The following is a 21,584-nucleotide window of genomic DNA, read 5'->3' on the forward strand; positions in this document are numbered from 1 at the left end:
CTCGTGGGGCTCACACCAGCAGGAACAGCCTCTTTGCAGAATTTCTTTCCCCACAGGCATGAGTTATACACAGGAAAGCAAAACATCCACCTGTCCTGCTATTTCCCCCACCAGCCAAAAAGCCCCTTGGATGTTTCACAGGCCATCAGCTGTTCACTGCAGTGGAACAGCTCTGTGCTTTAACCCTCTCAAAGGCAAGGCACAGACAGCACATCCTGCAGCCTTTTCTCCTGAGAGGCTGAGAAATCTGCAGACACACATCTGGCTGCACATTTCCAGCATGTTTAGCAAAAAGTGATTTTCCAGGCTCCTGATCCTGGTGGGTTTGGGGTCACCTAAATCACATAGGCAGTAAAAACTGTTGCCCTTTCAGGCTGTTCATCCAGCTCTGGTTATGGAATGGAGCACAGGTAGATCCCCCTTTTTCCACAGCACAGAGAACCACACTCTCAACTTACCTCTACATAAAGATTTACTAGTTAGGGAAAGATCATGGTAATGAACAGAGAAGTGCTAAAAAAGCACCCCTTGGATGAGCACACCAACCTATCAGTGACAAACTCCTTTTTTTCCTCCTGAAACTCCAGTTTGAAGGTAGTGTTGGTGGCCATCCTGGCACAACCAGCCAGACTCCATGTCAGGAGTGCCTCCAAAAACATGAGTGTCTGAGATTAATCACACATAGGCTGGGAAGGTGGTGGCTGACTTCACTAAAACCTCCTTTCCTCCCTTTCCTCCTTCCCACTACCCTTTCCAGTTTGATTTACAATTGCAGGACAAGCCTAAGGAAGTAACATATCACGATGAAAGCCAAGGCAGGTTTGAAAAACAACAGGGTTGTTGCCATAACCATCCCCTGAGCTTGGAGCTGTGGCCAAATACACCTCCCTGGCATCCCAACAAAATCCCTTGACCACAGAGAACGAGCTCAAGTCCCTGGAAAAAGAGGGACAAGGTGACAGCCACCACCTCTCCTTTCATCCATGCAGTTCTTTACCCACACTGGGTTTGCATCCTCTTTCAGAAAAACAAATAAATATGTTTTACAAATCTCCCATAAAGTAAACCCCAAAACTAAAAGCTCCCCATTTTTTTTCTCCTTGAACCAAAATTACCTTGAACCCTCTGTTCCCTTTCCCTGCTCTCTCCATTATTTGTGCTGATGAAATAAATCAACCACATTTTAAGTTCCCACAGCAATTAACGGTTGAATTTAAGTAATGGCTGCCTAATTTTGATTGAAACTTCTACTTAGATCAAATTCCTTCCATTTGTAATAAAAATAAACCATTTGTAATAAAAAGAGTTTGAAACCGATACAAACAGTTCAGTTCACACATAAATATTTAAAAAACTTATAGAAAGGTTGATTTAGTCTATTATTTTACCACAAAGTTTGACCAGCAGTAGAAAGCTTATTATACATGACTGTCACTGACACATTACAAACTAATAAAACACAAAATGCAATTCTCAAGAAGAAATTGGAATGAATCTATTGCAAGAGCGATTTTTACGGTTCTTTTGAAATGCTATTTCTCCCCAGCTCTGCTGTCAAAATGGCAACATTTTCCCTAAATATTTCCATCTTAATTAAAAATGGTGGTTTTATTGAAAAAAAAAAACCAAAAAACAAAAAAACCCTTTTTGTGCCAGCTCCAGCTTCACATTCCTGTGCTGCATGGAGTTAGAATGCTAATGTGTGCCCATCTCATGGATCTGCTGCAGGTGGAAAAGAGCCTGGACACTAAAATTCCAGTATCTCTCACACAGTGCCTTTCAGCACAACCTTAATCTTCCCAACTGAAAAAGGAGCCTAAACCAACAAACTGCATGATTATGTGGGTAAAAAATGTTAAATATATTTTCAGTGATGGGTTTTTCTCTTCCTGGCATGGAGCAGTTGCTGCTGACCCAGTGCCTTCACCATCTGAAGGAGTTAAAAACCATTCCTACATCCAGGCACGGTCCTGCTGCCAACTGCAAAGGGGATGTATGGAGAGGGAGGTGAATAAACAGGGATGTGAGGGAAGAGGATGCAGCTTTTGCTGGCTGGCATGAGATAATAAGCTACATCCCAAGCTTCTGGGAGAAGTCAGTAACCAGAGGAAAGGGAGATAAAACAGAACTAATTGCCAGCAGGTCACATTCATCCCCTCCTCGCCCCTCTGCTCCCTGCAGCACAGAGCCCTTCCTCCTGCTGGGGACAGGGAAGAGACCTTGAAGCCATCTGCTGCCCAGATGTGTAAGTGTAATTACACTGAAAGGGCTGGGCTGGAATGTCCCCGGGAAAGGAGATCTCCCAGCCCAGGTCTGAGCTGCTCCTGCAGCAGAAAGTGCTGTGGGACCAGCAGCCACTGCTTTGCTCCCAGGCAACATGCCTGGTCTGAGCAAAACCCTACTAGCAGGGCCAGAGGGATCCTGAGGAGCCATCACCACTGGGCATCAGCCATTCCAAGCCCAGATATTGTCCTGACCTCAAGGATGACATGGGACAGATGCATTAGAGCTTTGAAACAGCAGATACATGCCCTCAGCACCCACTCTGAAGGAGCTCAGGGACTGAGGATGTTTTCTCTTGTTCCCATTTCTTCCATGAGGAATGATTACTGACTTGTCCAAGTTACCTTACCCCTCTTTGTATCAGTTCTCCTCACTGGGAGAATGCTGCTGTAAACTCTTTCTTCCTCTGCACCTCAAGATAATTTCCTAATTTCCCAGCAGAACGGCTCCTGAATAGAAACACTGAATCATTTGCTTCCCCACACTGACTTCCCTTTCCTCTCAAAATCTGCTGGTTTCCCCCCTTTCTGCTTTTCCCCGTCCCCCTCATCCACCCCAGCACTACACTGGCCAGAACAGCACGACTATTTCTAATTTTCAGGCTGCCCCCCCTTTGCTGCAGTACCCTTCCAGAAAGAGCCCAAGTTTTGCCTGGTGGAAATGACTGTTATCTCCAGGACACTTTACACATTACTTCCACGCCATTTGGAGTTTTCCGCCCCAGTAGTTTCTGTTGCATCTCTCATTTCACTCCTTGGTCACGTGTATTAAAGGACCAGGGTCTCCTGTTCACTGGTGGATCCAGACAAGGGACAGGGGACACTTTCTTTCTCCCTAGGATGTCACTCAAGACCCTCTGATGTCACAGCAAATGCATCAGCAGGAAGGACAAAAACTTGCGCACAGATGACCTTCAGAGGGAAGGATGCTCCAGGTCAGAGCACCTACTTGGTAATAGCTTCAGAGGAAAAAGTTATGCAAAATGAGGGTGCTGAGGCCCTGGCACAGGGTGCCCAGAGAGGCTGTGGCTGCCCCTGGATCCCTGGAAGTGTCCAAGGCCAGGTTGGATAGGGCTTGGAGCACCTGGGATAGTAGAAGCTGTCCCTGCCCATGGCAGAACTAAATTACATTTAAATATCCCTTCCAACCCAGACCATTCTAGGATTCTGACATCTACAATATCAGCTGTAGAAACCCCTCAGCCCCAACCCCACGTTTTAGTCAATGCACTGCAGTCTGTTTTGTTTAAGTGCTTTTCTCCAGTCCTGGTGGAAAAAAGCAGGGAGAAGATGGCAGCTGGTACCTGCTGTGCTTCCAAGCTCTTGCCTGAAGACAGTGTCAGCACCTCAAAGCCAGAAGGAAAGCCCAATCCAGGGCCTGCACTTCCCAGCCCATTTACATTTTGCTTGCTTGTGGAAAGCAACAATAAACACAATTAAAACTGAGGATGTCCAGGAAGTTTGGGAAGTGTTTCACCTGCTGCAGATTATCACCATGTGCCTGTGCAACAGAGACCCTCTTGCTACAGCAAAAACCAGTCAAATCCCCATTTCCTATTTTTCCAAGAAGCACTGGAGGTGAGAGATCACCAGAACATGCTCATGGATGCCAGGATGGAGGGGAAATAGAAGTGCTTGATCTACCCAGGAAGGAGAATCAGCTTTTCTGGCAAACAGTGCTTAATGAACACAGCTTCAATAATTCACTAAATTGCTTGCTGCCTTTCTAGGAAGTTTCAAAAGCAACAAAGCACAGTAAATAAATAAATAAAATTTAAAAACTGGATCAGATTTGCAGAAGAGAAGCTCGAGATACTCGCAAATTTTGCACTCACAAAGGTGGTGGAAGGAAGGGAAGGCAGGATTTGGGGACTAAGTTATTCACTTGTTAAATTATTTGTTCAGTTCTAAACTCCACACAGAAACAAAAGGGTAAGGAGACAAGGAAAACAATGGGTGAAGGGAAAAAAAAAAAGAAACGAGGATGGAAAGCAGCCAGCAATGATTATAGACCATTTTTGCAATGTGGTAGGAACATCTTCCTTATCAGCTCTGCCATCATCACCTCCACTGTAAATGCTCTTTATTCAAAGGAAGGGAGGGAAAAAAGCCCCAGAAGGTGGCTGGGAGCGTGCAAGGGAATGGCTAATGCAGCTGAGGGAGAGCTCAGCTCGTGGCAGCTGCTTGGTATGTGCAGCATCAGGCCTCGAGCCATGGCAATAGAATTATACGAGCCCCTGAAGACTCGCGGGCAGGATGGCAGGGAAACTGATGTAATTACTGACATTATTACCCTTAAAGCAAAATAATAATTTTAATTACAGCAAGGGCTTTTGGGCCTTTCTCTGCTCCTCCCTGCCCCTGCTCAATGTGTGGCACGGTCTGGTTCCAGGCTGTGCAATGGGACAGGGCAGTGACGCTCCCCTCCTTCCTCTCCCCCTTCCCCGCCAAATACTTTTCTGCACAATTAAGAAAAAGACATCATAAAAGCCATGATTTCGGCTACACCCCCATATTAAGGATGGCAATGGTGGCCAGCAGCTTGTGAAGGCTCAATCCCAAAGGCTGCTCCCCGAGCAGAAGGGACTGCTGCTGATGGCGAGTGCCTGCCTGCCTCCCAATTAAAACAAATTGGCAAATCAGGGCTGAGCTCCGGAGATGCAACACCTGCAATCTGCACTGTGGTTGCCTCAACACTGCTGTGTGCAGCCCAGAAACTTTCCATTTTTAAACTCCTTTCCCACAGCCCTGCCTCTTTACTGGTGCTTGCTTGAATTCAGGATGAGATGAGCACATTCTCAAGGCAGAGGGTTGTGGCTAAAGGTGATGTCTTTTGAAAGCACAGCTCTGCTATAATTCCTGTGACCTTGTCAAGTTACAGGTACTTTTCTTGGGGTGCAAGTGCCATTTCATGAATGGTTGGGGTGCTGAATTGCACTCCCTAGCCCAGTGCTGAGGTTAGCATTTTGCTGGAAGATCAAAGAATCATGGAATAGTTTAGGTTGGCAGGGACCTTAAAGACCATCAATTTCCAAACCCCTGCCACTGACACCTTCCACTAGACCAGGTTGCTCAGAACCCCCACCCAACCCTGTCACTGAACACTTCCAGGGATGGGGGGTGTAACCTGAAGATGCAATACACATCACTTCATAAATCACAAAAGTAACAGGAGGAATGAGGTGCGGAGAGCACAAAAGGAGAGAAAACTCCAATAGAAACCACCTGAGGGAACGTTCAGCAAAGAAACCAACAATTAATGACCCTTCCGCCAGTACTGCTGATGCTGCAGGGCCAAGAGAAGGCCATGGATGGTTTGAACTTAATCAGAAAGCTGAGGATGTTGGGGATTATGGGGAAAAAGAGCTTTTCCCAAGAAGACTTGAAGTTTGTTCACTTCATAGTACAATTTAGGTTGGAAAGGCACTCTGGGATCATTGAGTCCAACTGTTCCCCCAGCACTGCCAAGGCCACCACTAACCCATGTCCCCAGTGCCACATCCTTTAAATCCCTCCAGAGATGGTGACTCCACCACTGCCCCAGACACCCTGCTAAAGGCAAATGGAAAGCTGTGTGGAAGCCCCAGAAGGTTTCCTGCTTGGAACTGGGACAGAAAGCCCAGCAGGCACCCAGGGGGAACAGTTCCACCCTGACCTCACCACCACACCAGGTACAACAAAACCATCACAGGGGCTTGGCTCCACTCCACTCGCTTGCTTCACCTAAAAGCACTGAACCGTGACAATCCAACAACTCTGAGCTCCCTGTGGATCCAGCCAAATGGAAAAAAGATTAGATAAAGCAGATTGGACTTGTCAGAAACTGAGGCATGGACACAACAGCCTGCCACAGGCTTGGCAATAGATCTTCCCTTGTTTAAAAGCCAAAACCCTGAGAGTCCCAGAAACGTAGGACCTTGAGGTTGGGAGAGGGGGGTAAAAAAGAAGGTGTGAGCAGGAGATGAAGTGCAAGGGATGCATCCAAGAGGAGAACAAACCCTGAAGGTCAGAGTAGCAAGCACATGAGCAGCTAACTAATGTACTACAGCAGCACCATGGGGCAGAGCCACGGGCACGCACGTCCTCGCAAACTGGAAAGCCATAAAAGTCTATTACAGCAAATCAAACAGCAGCCAGCATGACAGCCATTAGCCTGAAATGAATACACGGGAACTTAATGAGCTCTGTCGAGGCCAGCTTGGTGAATTAAGTTGCCAATTCTAGCAGGATTCCCCTTCCCTTTGCAGACTTGAGAGCTCCCGCCCCGCCTCGTTGCCTTTTGACAAGCAAAGCACGGGGCGCCCTTGCCCAGACGGGACGGACGATTACGCTGGAGCAATATCCCTCTCCTGACACAGGAGCCTCCAGCAGCTATTCCAGGGCTGAGATTAACACACAACGAGCACAGAGGAGCAGTGCCACTCCAGCAGCCCCCGGTCTGGGCACTCAGAGCTGCTGTGGTGCATCCTCTCCCTCCTTCCCCTCACCAAAGGGATCGCAATCCGCAGCCCGTGCCCAAGTAAATTCCCATTCTCACACCAAGCGGACCGCGCAAAACACCAGGATGGGTATTTAGAGGCAGTATTGTTTTTAAAGGTCAGTTTACTTCATGTTCCATTTATTTATGCACACTCTTCTTTTGACTTTCCAAGTGCCACACAATAGCAGCGAGGCTTAAATAGCCTTTCGGTTGCTGCTCCATTAGCTACGACAACTGCAAATCGATACATCCATTTATCTCAAAATTAAAAAGAGAAAAACCCTCATTAGCTGCCAAATCTGCACAGAGCCAGTCTATTGAAAACCACACTAGCCTCTTCTCTTTCTCCAAGCTCCAGTTGCTCTTCATTGATCACCCACAGGCCCTTCAACTTGGGCTGGGCTCTCTTTGAGGTGGATTTTGGTACCTGTGCCCTTGCTGCTCACCCTCAAGCTGTCTGGAGCCTGGGGTGACCTGTCATCTCTCACCATGGCTGGTTCCCCAGCCTCAGCTGCTCCCCACGTGTCCCCAGGCACAATTCCACAACACATCACCTCCAGCTTCAAGTGCTCACGGACAATCAACAGGAAAAACCTGTGGCTCAGCACAGGTCTCAAACCCAAGTGCTCATCTCCTCCTTGAGCGCTGTGCCACCACGCAGGAAAAGTGTATTGCTGACACCTCCCACAGGCTGCAGCCCTTGGAGGGTCCTCTTTAGGTGGTGAGACCCCATCCCCAGATCTCACAGTGCCTGGCAAAGCAAAGCTCTCTCTCCCTGGCAAAAGAACAGGAGTGTTTCCAGGATGCTGGCAGAGCAATGCATTTGTGGCTCATTACCTCTGATCGGTGCCCTTGGTTAAAGATCACGCATAGAAACTAGAAGCTGGCACACGCTGCCTTCTAATTAGATTAGGCCAACCTCCAGAAAAGCACAGCTCCAAAGGCCAAGCGCTCAGTGGCTGCTCTGGGTGAACACTGGCCTTGCTGCACCCCAAACAGCCAGGCAGCCCTGGAGATCCCTCCTGGCAGAACCACATCTCACGTGCAAAGCAGTGTGATATGGCACAGAGGGGCTCCAAGGTACAGCCTCTTCTTTTATATATTTTTCTGTCCAAATCACCTGCCTGCAGTTCTCTTTCCTCAGCCAGCCCAAATTTTCTACATGTGAGGGCATGGAGTGATAGGGCATGGGGAAATGGCTTTCAACTGCAAGAGAGGACGTTTAAATTAGGTATTAGGAAGAAATTCTTCCCTCTGAGGGTGGGGAGGCCCTGGAACAGGTTATCCAGAGAAGCTGTTCCATATTGGAAGTGTCCAAGGCCAGGTTGGACAGGGCTTGAAGCAACCAGTAGAAGGTGTCCCTGTCCATGGCAGGAGCTGAACCAGGAGAGCTTTAAGGTCCTTTCCAGCCCAAACCATTCTATGACTCTAAGATTCTATGATTCCAAACCAGGAATCTGAGGGCAGGGGAGAGGAGACTGTTCCCCTCCCATCCTACTGCCATTCCTTTTGCTTTGCAGACCTCTGCATGCAGCACAGGACCAGGAGAAGCAGCAGCAAGGCATGGCAGCCACCCGCCAGCTCCAGAGGCCCGAGCAGAAGGAGAGAGCAAGGGGCACCTCAAGAGGGTTTTGCCAAGTCATTTCCCCTCCACTCGTGCTCTAAGAAGCAGAAGAAATGCCTCTGACCCAGAGTCATTCTCACAGGGAGGTTTCAGATGACTTGGTGCAAAGATGAGACTCCACTCCTGGCTCATACATCACAAGCAGCTCTAATGAAGAAACCTCATCCTCGCAGCAGAGGGACAGGGAGGGATCAAAGCCCAGCACGGCAGGGCAGGAGCAGCAGGAATATTAAATACACCCTGGTAACACAATCGTTTGCACCTCTCAATTACCAAAGCTGCTTCGTTTCACACACACACAATGCACATGGGACCTCACCCACATCCAGAGGTACAGTCTGGGAAAACTGCTCTGCCCTGGCACTGCGGTGCAAGAGGAAGATGTTTCCTCCACCAGAGGATGTCAAATGCCCCACTAACCCCTGCTTCAAATGTAATACCCTGACCTCCTCCTCCTCACTCCAGAAACCACAGCTTTAAAGCCTAAATTCACATCAGACCTGTACATTCCTGGCCAAGTCAGGCTGCAGGTGCAGAAGCTCTCCCTGATGGATGAGTAGATGTCACCTCCCTTGCAGTGGCCAGCTCTGAGAGCAGCAGAAAGTTGTGGAAACTCTGTCCTTGGGGATATTCAGCACTTGGCTGGATAATGCCCTGATCAATCTGATCTAACATGAAAATTCTCGCTGGATTAGTGGGAGCTCGAGCCAGGTGACTCCTGTTTTATTCCCACCTGGTTTATTCCAGGTACACCATGGGACAAGACCTGCTATGGAGCTGTTAAAGGGAATCAGCAGCCAGGACAGAAGTCTTTGGGCAGTACTCTACCAGAATTCAGGCATTTAGAGAAATATTTGGTCCTGCCTTAGGTCACCTCTGTGACAAGAGCTGTGCATCCCCTCAGGTCCAAGGAAGAGAACAAGACACACATTCTCATTTACACTCACTTGCAAACTTCCCATTTGCCACGGGAAAAATGTCACCAAAGCTCCACATCTCCTCTTCCACCTGCCTCCCCTCAACACCAGAATCACTTTCTTCAGCTCATTTTCAGGCAATAACTTCCACAAGTTTCATCTCCCCCAACCCCTTGAGGGTCCTGGGCAGGGGGAAAGCCCTGTACATCAGCTCTGTGGTGGCAACCAGAGAGCACGAGTGGCCACTAAGGGGAGAGCCAGAAGCCAGGCAGAGATGCTCCCTACCTCTGGGATGCGGACGCTGTAGGGCTGGTTGTGGAACTGCGGGGCATTGTCGTTCACATCTCCAACTTGGATGTTGACTGTCCCTTTGATCACCTGTGGGCACAAGGACAACAGCAGGGTGTCAGCTTTCTGTGTGGGTTTAGAGCCTAAAGCCAGCCTGTGGCTGTTTTTTCAGGCTTTGGGCCAAGGGGTGAACCCTCTCCCCGAGTGAAAAGAGCCCACAGTGACCCACACCCCCTGCTCCCCTCCATCCGTGCCTCAGACCATGAAATGAGAAGTCACACTCACCCCTTGGCTGTCACTGACAGAAAATTCAACCGTGAATTCTGACTTAGTCTGAAAGGGAAAGAGAAGAAAAAAAACTATAATTAAAGATAGTGTAGCGTTTATCTGCAGATGGCAGGCTGGGGACTTTTAGCCAATGTTATTACACGCAAAATGCTTTCAGGACCTTCCAGAGGAGGAGAGGTGCTTGAGTGCTATTACCTGCACTGGGCAGAAAATGCTGGGAAATCTGAATGCCAGCAGGGCTCCTGTGTATTCCACAGGCCCAGGAGATGCTCTGCCCTGGGTCAGGAGGATGCAGGGAGTAAGGAACTGACTCCCTGATTGGCAGCTGAGCACTTGAAACACGGGAAGATTTATGACTTGTGACAATGCAACACAGTCTCAGTCAGGACATCTAAATCTTGCTGCTGCTTTCCCAGCTTACCTAACACATAGCTGGGAATACTGAGATAAATCCATGGTCTGTAGTAAAACCAGCTGAAACTCCATGAAAATGCCTACACAGTTCTCTCTGCTCCTTATTGCTTTAACTAAACTAACAGCTTGAAATAGGGATCTATTCAAGTCACTGATGCTGGGGTGAGCAACAAGTGGGAAAGAGCTAATCTCTCTGGAATCAGGGCAGGGAGATACTGCTAGTGGAGGCAGACCTTCCCTCCCTGACCCTTTTCTTCCCACCAGGAATCGTCTTGCTCATGTTTTCCGAGGAATTGCATAAAGATGGACAGCAGGACTCGGGCTATCACAACTACCTGACCACCACCTGGTGTTTTGTTCCTCTCCAGTCCTGGCAATCTCTTCCCACCCCTTGTGTCCCCATCCTGCCTGAGCTGCTGGAGCACAGCAACTTGATGTTTGCAAAGGAAAGGCTGGAAAAGCCAGCTTGAAATGGCTCTCCGTGCTGCAGCTCTGGTTGATTTATTCCTAATGAGATCGGCTCAGGGACAGGCAGCAGCCAGCAGTGCCCAGAGCAGGAGCTCTGCCTGCTCCCTAGGGGAAGTTCATCCTGGAGAAGGGTTTGAGGAACAGCTCCTCACAGTGTGCACCCTTCCTGCTGCATCTCCATCCAAACAACTAGGAAGTACAACTGGAGAAAGCCTTTCCTAACTGCTGCCTCAGGCAATGCTTAGGGGCAGATGGAGGAGCTGAAATCCCGAGGGAGAGGAGATATCTGCTCCCTGTGCCATCCCACCCTGCTCCATCAGTGCCTTTCAGCCCTCTTTTCCCCCTACTCACCCACGAGGGACAACGCAACAGGGAAGAAAGGAAAAACAGGAGATAAGAAACAACCTGTTGAGCATTTAAATTTTAAAACCTCAATAAAATAATCAGAGAAAGCTTCCACATACCAATTGCTGGCTCTGAAATTATTTTAACACAATTCTTTAGCCTCAGGGCCCCCCACTCTTAAAAAAAAAAAAATATCTTTTCCTTCTAATCTTTGTAGGAGTAAAAAAAGAAACCCAACTTTTAAAATTCATTTTGCCTCTATATATTTAGCTCCTTCCTCTTTTTCTCTATTCCACCTTTTCCTGCATCATTTACACCTTACTATGACTCCTTCTCCCTTCTTTCTCCTCCATTTTACAAGAATTGATCTCTTCCTTTCCCACCACTTCTCCTGCATGGCTTTCTCTCCCCTGACTTTTTGACAATGTGCATCCAGGCCAGTGTTTCCTGCTCTGAACCCAATGCTCCCTCCACCATCAATTGTCATTTACACCTCTCTCACATCCTTTACACCTTTCCCATATCCATTCCCAGCACTGCTCTGCCTTCACTGTCTTCCTCAAATGGCTGACTTGGAGTCCCTGGGATTACTGATGGGTGCAGGCTCCTCTCCCAGCTCAGGAGATCAGGAGGCCCATCCAGACATCCAAACTCTGCCCAGCTCCTTCCCTTCCCACCCTCCACACCACAAGACACCTAAATCTATTGATCACCCTCCTGGGCTTAAGGCTGGCATCAGAAGTATTGGGAAGCAGGAGGCATTTGGATGAGGGAAGATTTATGACTCACACCAGCAGCTGTTGGCACGGGGAGGCGGAGGGGAGAAGGGTGAAGAAAAGCACTTTATTTTTCCCAAGTCTCGCTCTTAACACTGTGAAATTGGGTTTGGCCTCTCCCCCCCGCCCCAGCCTGAGCAGCATCCACCTCCCTGCTCCTCTGCATCCCAATGCCTGGCTGGCTCCAATCGGGAATGCCAGCGCTGGAGGTGTGGTAATGGGTTTGATCTTCCCAACGCTGCTGCTGGCCAAGGCAGTGCTAAACACAGGCAGCAGAAGCATAGGGGAAATTAAACATTTTGCCCAAATCTCATAGTATTTTCCCAGTCTTCCCGCTATCCCTGCCTCCTTGCTCCAGGAATGTGGCAAGGGCCAAGGTTTTAGCAAAGCAGGCACCTGGATGGGATTCCAGCCTTGCACACCAAAGCTGCCATTGAAAATAGGGGTGTGAAACAGCTTCGAGGCGAGAATCTTGCCAAATTTAGCATCCAGCAGCCTGAATCCACAAGAGGATGAAAAGTCTTGATGAGATTGAATAAGCAGGGATACCTCATATCTCTTCACACGCTGTTCTAAATAGTAAAGGATTTAATTGGCAGAGAGATTTAAAGAGGAAGCCTGTACGTTTCCCTGACTTTATGAGCAGCCTGGCTCTTTGGTACATCACCTCCACTTATTAATTCCTTTACTTCCAGACTCACAGATATTACTCTGGCATCCAGGAAAATCAACAAGGCAGACCAAACCAGAGCACCCTGTTTGATGGGGACAGTGACAGGGTGTCTGTGGATATGGACACACCTAGATTCCCAGCTCCATGTGGGAACAACACCCATTCAGATGCCTCAGAGGGTGGAGAGCCACCATGTATCTGAGCAGAGGTGGTTTTTCCCCAGCTTTACCTCTCTGTCCAGGGGCTGTCTGAGCCACACGACACCGGTGAGGCTCTCCACAGCGAAGTACCGACTGGCCTCCTCCCCGACCACTCCGAACACCAGCGGGTCATTGTCCAGGTCCCGGGCCAGCAGCTGAGTCACTGAGGAACCTGGCAGAGACAGAGGGCAAAGAAATCCTGAGCAAAACAAGGTAGAGAAGAAGAAATCTTGAAAATATCCAGCTTGTCAGACAATGCCAGTCTGCAGAGGGCCTGGAATGATGCCCACGGTGTTCCAGTGCCTCCGGGGGAGTGAGGCTGTGCATGGTCTGACTGCTCTGTCTGGCACACATGGGCTGAACCACAGATCCTCTCCCTGCTTGCCGTTAGCAGAAGAGAAAGTCAGCTTAGCTCAGCCATCTCTGGCACTAGAGATGGTGGATGCTGCACCTCCTCTGGGTAAGCACTCACAGCTTCCCTCACACCCTTCCCTGCCCAGGGACACCACCAGCAGCACAAGCAGGGGGACAGCCACCACCGTTGGAGCATTATTTCAGCCCCACAAGAACCTCCTCAGATCATTCTGGGCCTCTCCAGGACACCTGTGTTCACATTCACAGTCTGCTGTGGCTGGCTGACCATGGGTGGCTGCCTGTTGTGCCACCCAGCTGCTCTCTGTGCCTTCCCCAGCAGGATGGGGAAGAAAACAGGAGGGAAAAAGCTGCTGGATAGAAATAAGGGTGGGAAATTCCCCAGGTTGCCTGGCTTTGGGGATGGGGGGATAAGGATGAGATTTGTCCTTGGCCACATGGGTTTGAGGACTGGGGGGACACACTCTGCCACCTTTGGCAGCTCCAGAGCACTCTGTGCCCCCAGATCATCTGGCCAAGGAGAACAGATCCCCAAATTTCATCCATTTGGGAAGGGAAGTTCCAGCAGACCAGAGGGCAAAAGCAGCAGCACATTTTGGAGAGCAGAGCAAGCTGGGCAATTCCCAATCGATTGGTGCGACATCAATCACGGTGGAAATAATGGAAAAATCCGATATGAGATTCCATTAATAAAGAATTAAATGATAGGAACATAATTAATGCCAGTCAACACGATTTTATGGAAAATAGAGCTTGTCAAACAAACCTGATTTTATTCTTTGATGAGATTACAACTTTGGCAGATAAAGAAGAAATAATAGATTTCCGTAAAGCATTTGACTTCACCCCGTGTGACTTTGTGATTAAAAATTTAGTTCCCTACGGCATCGATGAAGCACATTCTGAGTGAGGACCCAGCTGCCTGGCAGGTCCCAAGGCCACCAACCTCACTGGGGACACAACAATGTGATGTAAGATTGCTGTTGGTACAAACTCGGGTGACAGCATGGCAGATAACAGAGAGGAGCAAGCACCCAGCTGAAACCTTTGGAAATCTGGGATTGTTTGGTAAAAATTTATTTTTATGACCCTGCTCCAAGTGCCCTCAAAAGGCTGGAGGGCCACAGCTGCAGAGGAGAACATCCCAAAGCCAGCCCTTCTGGCAGGAATGGGGGTCCAAGCATGCAAGGAGCCATTCCATGCCCTGCCTGGAGAGCCACAGTGCTCTTTGGGAAGTCAGGAGTGACTTTTAGGCTAAAAAGCTAGTTCTGCCAAGGCTGCAAATCTACAAGCTGCTTGCCTGGCTGCATCACCTTCAGGACTGGATGCAACAGGAAGCCACAAAACTCTGAGAGCCAGCAAAAATGCTTTTCACTTAAAAAAAAAAGGCTTTAAAAGCTTGAACTGCTTCATCTATGACTAAGAAGAGTGAGATGACTCAGGCTGTCTTGAGCACATCCACGGAGGGGACAAAATGTGATAGTGAGTGATGAGCAAAAAAACACAGCAAGACTCAGTGCCCAAACCTGGACAAATTCCTATTTGGAGAAGGAATAGCAGTTGTTTTAAAAAGAGCAGCTAGAATTAACCACTGGGGGGAAAAAGAAAAATTCCTTACACCAAGAAGTGCAAGTGAGTGATGGGTCACAACCAAAGACATTTTGGATAAAGACAAAAACAAGTGGCTTTATCCCAGCCTGAGATCAGAGTATTCATCTGCAACATTCTCACCTCTGATTCAATGCAGCCAAGCCCACAGATACAAAGACCCTACACTTTCTCCAACCTTGTAACCTTGATATAAAACAAGGTGCCAGCTTGATTTTATGCTAGAGGATGTTCAAAGCCATCCTTAGCAAAGGTTTCTTTGCCCCAAGGGAAAAAGAAGACACTCAGTCCGTGTGGCAGTGAAAGCCAGTGACTAGGACAAAATCAATCCAGGATCATGTCTCTTTATTCTGCCCAGTTTAATAGGAGATCAGACTTCCACCCTTTATATCCCATTCAAAACCCCAGATCAACAGGTCATCATTTCCCTCCAGAATGGCAAATACTTCCAACTCCAAAAGGTCTTGGTTGCAACTCTGGAAGGGAAAGGATCTTAAAATTCCTGCTGAATGGGAAAACCATGCACCACCCAGTCCTAATCATAATCATGGTGTCGTGTGCTGCAAACTCTGCTGTATCAATAAATAAATAACTAAATCAACAAGCAAACATTCCAGTCTTCTCTCTATGCACTGCAACTACCTCCCACTGTCAGGGAATTTAGCTCTTAAATTCAGGACAACCTAGAGAAGGCAGCATTTCTGGGCAGAGCACATCATCCAACCTCCATTCCTTGCTCCTGCCAGTCTCTGGAGTCAGAGCCTTGGAAACTCTGGGCTCAACCATCCTCTGCTCCAAAAGGAGCAAAACCAAGGACAGAAGTCTTAATTTTTCTGTGCTTTTATTTGCTAGAAACAAGAAACTTCATTAAAGCATAGATAGGGACAGCTCAGACCGTTAAAGTGTGAGCTGCACTGTAGCAGAGGATAATTTCATTTTAAATAAACCCTCCCAAATGAGGCACCAAAATCTAAGAGGTCTTTCACCCATTCTCTTACCTCCCCATCAGGCAGTAATCCCCAACCAACCTGCAGAACATCTCCAAGCTCATTACACACAAAAAAGGAAGTATTATAAATACATAAAATACAGATCAAAAATAACAAACTAAATAGAAGATAATAAGAAACACAGCCCTGAAACAAGAAATGAGACTTCACAATTGCTTTACCCCAAGTTTTTTCCACGTTTTACCCCAAGGGAACACTAAGTTTAGGAGCGTGGTATTAATCCTTCACCAGTGCTGCAGAAGTTTGTACAAGTTCCCTTCCACTGATTTCTTTAGCACCAATTTACTGTATTTATTGATTTTATCCTGCTTTTTCTCCCATCATCAGGAAGCAGAGGGTCCCACTCAGACAGGACATGCAGAGCCAAAGCTGCAGCACATCTGTCAAAGCCCCTCTCAGGGCACTCACAAAGAAAAACACCTTCCCATCTCTGCCCAGGGTCGTGCTGAAGATGCTGCTCAAGCCTCCTCGAGCCTGAGCACCGACCTGGCTCCAGCAAGGGCTGAGGAAACAGGGACAAATTATCTTTCTGCAGTACAAAGTTATAGGCTCCATTTGTTTCCTCTCAGGAATCAGACAGGGCAGTTAAGTGTCTTGATTCCACCAGATAATCAGAATTTATCTTGTCTCCTTTTGCCTCCTTTCTCTCAATCACAGCTACTTCTCCCTCTTTCTCACACATACACAGATTTTCTTCTCTCTCAAAGTCTTGAACTTTGATTGACCTCAGGAGCTTTTTTTTTTTTTCCTGTTGTTCTGTTTCTGATCAGATTTTATTATAATTTTTTAGGTTGGGCTGTTTTATGGGAGGTACTTTTGCACCCTACTGAGGAGCCCTTGTCTCAGCACCTTGCTTGCAGCTGCAAACCTCTGTATTTTTCTTGCCCTTCCACTTTGCCAAGGAGGAAGGCAGGAAAAGGGGTTGCACCCCACTGACTCATCTCCATTAATTTTGCTTTCAAGAAGAGGACAAGAAGTGAGAAAAAAACAAACTCACTCTCTGGAAGGCTCCTGAGAGGTTTTGGAAGTGTAGAGCCCCAGGGCCAGGGGAAGAGCTGGAGGATGAAGAAGCTGCCTGAGCAAGATGCTGACCCAGAGCAGCAGGATGGGCTGGGGTGGGATGGAGGGCACTGGCATCCAACAGCAAGGGCAGGTTTCTAATTACTTATCTAATAAGCTTCTCTCTTAAAAGGTCTGATTCATACCCAAGAGGAGTTAGTATGAATTTCTGCAATGGCTTTTGGGCTCAAGATGTCAGGCAGCAGCTACACTTTAATATAAAAAGCATTTTAATCCTGATTTTAACAACCAGTGCCAGTCTCTCCTTGACTCACCATCCTCACCCCTCCCGAGCTCTGGGTCACGTCTGTGGGCACAGTCACCCCATTTTGGCTTCTCCATCAAGGTCACAAGCTGGCACAGGGAGCCCCTCAGCTGTTGTTCAACTCCTCAAACCAGCAGAAATGTAGTTAAAAATCATTTTAATAACCCCACCCTCACACAAAGGCTACCATCACACTTCACTTCCAAAAGTATCACATTTTCTTGGCTCCCCTTCTTCCCTGTGAGGGAGATGGGACAACCTAGTCCCATTTCCCTCACCCAGCAGCTCTGCTTTCCTGCCCCAGCCCCCCCCCAGTTATCCCAGTTTATCACAGCAGCCTGGCTTCTGATGCACTTGGAGGCAGGATTTGATGGATTTGATCTTGAAATTCCAACCCTGTTCTTCTCATTTGTCACCTGCTCCCTTTTCTTTGCCTCTAATTCATTTTCTCTTTCACCTTTCAGGAAAAAAGAAAAAAAAAAGGAGAAATAGAAAGCCCTTCTGTAGATATTTTCCCAAAGATTTTGAAAAGAAAAGATGAAATGCCAATATTTCTGTACTGCTCAGCAATCTCTGAGCAATAACAGGGAGAGAAAAGGACAGTGACTCCCTGGCAAAGGAAGTAAAGCAAAATCTAGTTTCAAGCAGGAGGTCACAGGAAGTGGGAGCTGCTCCTGTGTTTGGAATGAGGCCTCATCAATTCCTGGAGAGGACAAATCAAGACCTGGGGACAGAAGACACCCCTGATGTGAAGGGGACAACCCCAGCATGGGAGGGCAACCAAGGCTGATGAGGGGCTCAGGAAATCTCTTGCAGGCACCACAGTCTCTCCACCTCTGTTCCTGCATTCCTTGGGTGAAGCAGAATAGCCAAACTGCTGCCAATGACCATGCTGAGTGAAACCCTTGCCAGCACCACACAGCTACAGTCAGGAACACCTGAAGTCACATCACAGATCCCAGGAGAGCCACTCGTCCCCCTCCAAGCCTTTCTCCCCAAGCAGGTGTCTGGTAGCTCATTGCATAAGCACAACCTCAACAGATACTCCCTGACCTCCTTCTCAGGATGGGCTCAACCACTTGAGCCAAAACTTTCCAGAAGGACTCGGCCAGGAAAGTTTCCATTCCTAAAATTCAAGCTGAGCTCAACGTGACACATTTCTCATTCCAGGTGTTGATGGGGAGCATCAGCTCCTCCACCAAGGCTGCCTCCACTCCAATTCCTGCATTGCAGAGCAAGTCAAACAGGGCAGGGACACTCCAGCACCTTTCTTTCATGCTCTCATCAATAAACGAGAAAAGAACAGTTTCTACCATCAGGAGGAGAGGAGTTTTTCACCAATGGTGTGAGGAAAAAAGCCTTGGACCAGCTGGTCCAGGAACCACAAGCTGCTGTCATGTTTGGGAGGGAAAGGAGCCAAACACAGAGGTGACAGGGAAGAGGGAAAACAAATCTGTGCAGTCAAAACCATTTCTGAGGGAGTTTGTCAAGCTGGGAAGCGAAAGGCACAGCAGAAGAGTTTTTCCTGGTTCCTCAGATGCTCTGAGACAGAGCCTGTAATTTCTCTGCTGCGTTTAGTTATTTAAGTGGGGAGTCAGTGTGGAGGCAGAATCCATAAGCAGAGCTGACAGCCAGTGGTAAACCTCAGAGAGAGGTGTTGCCTGCCCTCCGCCCCCCCTGCTCTCACAGAGGTGTAAAAGAGCTTTTAAAGCTCTTTAGGACAGAGAGAGCAGCAGCAAAGAAGAGCCAAGCATTCACATTTACACATTTGATTTGCTTGGCTATTTACTGATTGCTTTGGTTAACATTTGGTAGCAGAAATAAGAAGTGGAAAAATATAAAGACATCAATGGTATATTGAAATTTCTTGACATTATCATTAAAACAAACAGAATTCCTGAGGCTGTCCTGGCAGATGCTGTGCATGTAGCCCCTGGCTGCTGGCAGAGAGGTGGCATCCTCCTAGCTGAAGTCAACATATACACTGGCATGGGTAAGACAGACTAATTGCTCTCCACCAGCCTTCAAACAGGTCTTACAGGTATCAGACAAGCTCTCCAAACCCACCTTTAAACACTTGGCTTCATGCTGGTGCTGTGTCTCTGCAGGGCATGGAAAGGCTGAGGGGCTGGGGCTGCTCAGCCTGGAGAAGAGAGGCTCCAGGGAGACTTTGGAGTCCCTTAGTGCCTGAAGAGGCTCCAAGAGCTGGAGAGGGACTTTGGCCAAGGGATGGAGTGACAGGAGATGGGGGAATGGCTTCACACTGACAGAAGGCAGGGCTAGATGGGATATTGGGAAGGCATTGTTCCCTGGCAGGGTGGGCAGGCCCTGGCACAGGGTGCCCAGAGAAGCTGTGGCTGCCCCTGGATCCCTGGCAGTGTCCAAGGCCAGGCTGGACATTGAGGCTTGGAGCAGCCTGGGATAGCAGAAGGTGTCCCTGCCCATGACTGGGTGTGGAACTGGATAGTCTTTAAGGTCTGTTCCATTCCAAACCATTCCAGGATTCTATGGATGGAGATGACATCCTTTGCTCACTCAGTGGCATCTCCTTGGGCTGGAGACAGGGATTTATGAACCAAAACTCTCCAACCAGGCAGGGGTATTGCTGCCAAAATCTCTGATGCACCTTAGTATTGCTGTGCTATCTCCAAACCTGCCTGGAAAAAAGGGAATAAAAAAGTGCTCATCCTTGGGCAATCCCCTAAATAGCCACGTTCCAGGTCCTTTCTCCCTGCCTGCTCCAGCTGGATCCAGCAATTCCTGACTTCCCTTTCCCTACAAAACCCACAGGCCTTCCCTGGGACAAGGGGGAACGTGGAGAATTTGCAAAAATCTGAAAGGGCTTTTGTTTCCTTTTGTTTGGGAAGGAAAAGGCAGCTCCAGCATGAAAAAGGGAAGTAAATAAAATCACATCAAGTAAAATACCAAAACACCCAGGAGATAAAATAAGGAAAGAAAAATGTGTAAAAGGAGGAGTTTGGGTCTGTTAAGATATTTCCAGTGTAAAAAGGGTTCCAGCACTTAAAAAAAAAAACCCTTAAAAATAATTTCCTCTCCAAACTGCCTGGGAGCCTCATAATTACCAACAATGATCACAGACCCATTCATTTGATCCTAAAATTAATACATCATGTTCAGAATGATATCGCATTAATTTATCACAAGATTTATGAAACTTGTACTTTTTTTCTAATGAGTTTTATGCAAATTCTCCTCCATCCATTGTTTGCACCCTTAAAAAAAAAAGAAGTTCCCTCACAGAAGCTGCTCTGTCAAAAAGTCTCATTCACTGTTATTGATATCTGTCCTTCTCTCCTCATCCCCACAACAGGAGGGGGAAGGAGAGGAGCTGCTTCCAGCCTGGAAGTGATCCTGTTCCCAAGGCACAAGCCATGAGTTCTGCAGCTGAACCAGCCATTCAAGGCACTTAGTTTTAAACTAATTTTAAAGGAAATTAACTGGTGGTTCACTCACACCTTTGTCTGAGAAGGGTCAGGGAACAAGAAGAGCAGCAGGGAATTGGGAAATCAATGTATTTAGGCTTTCCAGAGTGGAAAGTCCATGTTTGGTAAACTTGGGAAAATAAATACAAAAGGTGGGAGGGAGGGAAACATAAGCACTGAGCATCATGCAATCATAAATAGGGAAAACCCACGAGATTATTGTAATGTTTTACGGCAGAGCTGTAAATGCACAAAATGTCCCATCACCTCAGGAAAGCATTCAGTGTAATGCCTTACAAATCCTGAATTTTCCCAAAGACCAGGTCAGTTCCTAGGAGCATGGGCAAGATGGTACCAAACAGGCAGGACCATTTCTGATTCAAGTAGGAATATTTATTTCATTCCTGAGCACTGCCAACTGGAAATCAGACTGTGATCTTCTTCAATACCCACACACCTCCCAGGAGGCTGGGGAAGGGGATTCTGGAAAACCCCTAAATATCAGGTGCAGCCTCACTCCTCGGAGCTGCCTTGCCATGAGTACTAACAGCTATCCATGAGTCACATAAAGGGGTGGGAGGAGGCAGGATGAACTGGAAAAGCAAAGGAAAACATAAACCTGGGGTTAGCAGAAACATCCCAGCATCGCCTGGGGGCTTTTAAAACTGGCCTGGAAAAGCTGTTAGCAAACCAACTCTGGCACAGCCCCAGCAGCAGGGGCTGGATGAGACCCAAACCCCAGTTTTGGCAGCTCTGGAGAGGAGGGTGCTCCCCACCTGGGAAGGCAAAACCATCCCCTCTGCATGGCCAAAGCCTTCCATGAGCTCTGCTCCACATCCATGCTCATCTCCAGAACAACCCAAACACTCAGTGCATACTCCCCACTGACTCCTCCAGGAAAGCCTGGCTAATGCAGCCTTGATTAACATTTCTGACACAAAGTTTAAACCCTAAATCCACAGAATATCCTTTTCTAATTAACTTTTGGAATCAGAAACAGCCCAGAAAGAACAAGGAGTATTTCCTCTGTTCCTTCCTTCCTTCTACTCAGCTCCCTCCAAAATGTTCATTC

General features: G+C 47.9%; 1 protein-coding gene across 5 annotated transcripts in view; it reads right to left on the bottom strand.

Annotated features, from left to right (window-relative positions):
* Positions 1 to 21,584, bottom strand: part of CDH23 (cadherin related 23) — a 177,326-nt gene that overhangs the window by 125,364 nt on the left and 30,378 nt on the right. For all 5 annotated transcript variants that reach the window (XM_085064346.1, XM_085064345.1, XM_085064344.1 and 2 more), the window contains exons 4-6: positions 12,785 to 12,927; positions 9,877 to 9,924; positions 9,589 to 9,681 (exon numbers count right to left, since the gene is read on the bottom strand). In XM_085064346.1, coding sequence (XP_084920472.1) covers positions 9,589 to 9,681; positions 9,877 to 9,924; positions 12,785 to 12,927 — 284 coding nt within the window. The remainder of the gene's footprint in view (positions 1 to 9,588; positions 9,682 to 9,876; positions 9,925 to 12,784; positions 12,928 to 21,584) is intronic.

This window comes from Lichenostomus cassidix, chromosome 6 (assembly GCF_008360975.1).
Source record: "Lichenostomus cassidix isolate B80296 chromosome 6, HeHo_3.0, whole genome shotgun sequence".
NCBI lineage: Eukaryota > Metazoa > Chordata > Aves > Passeriformes > Meliphagidae > Lichenostomus > Lichenostomus cassidix.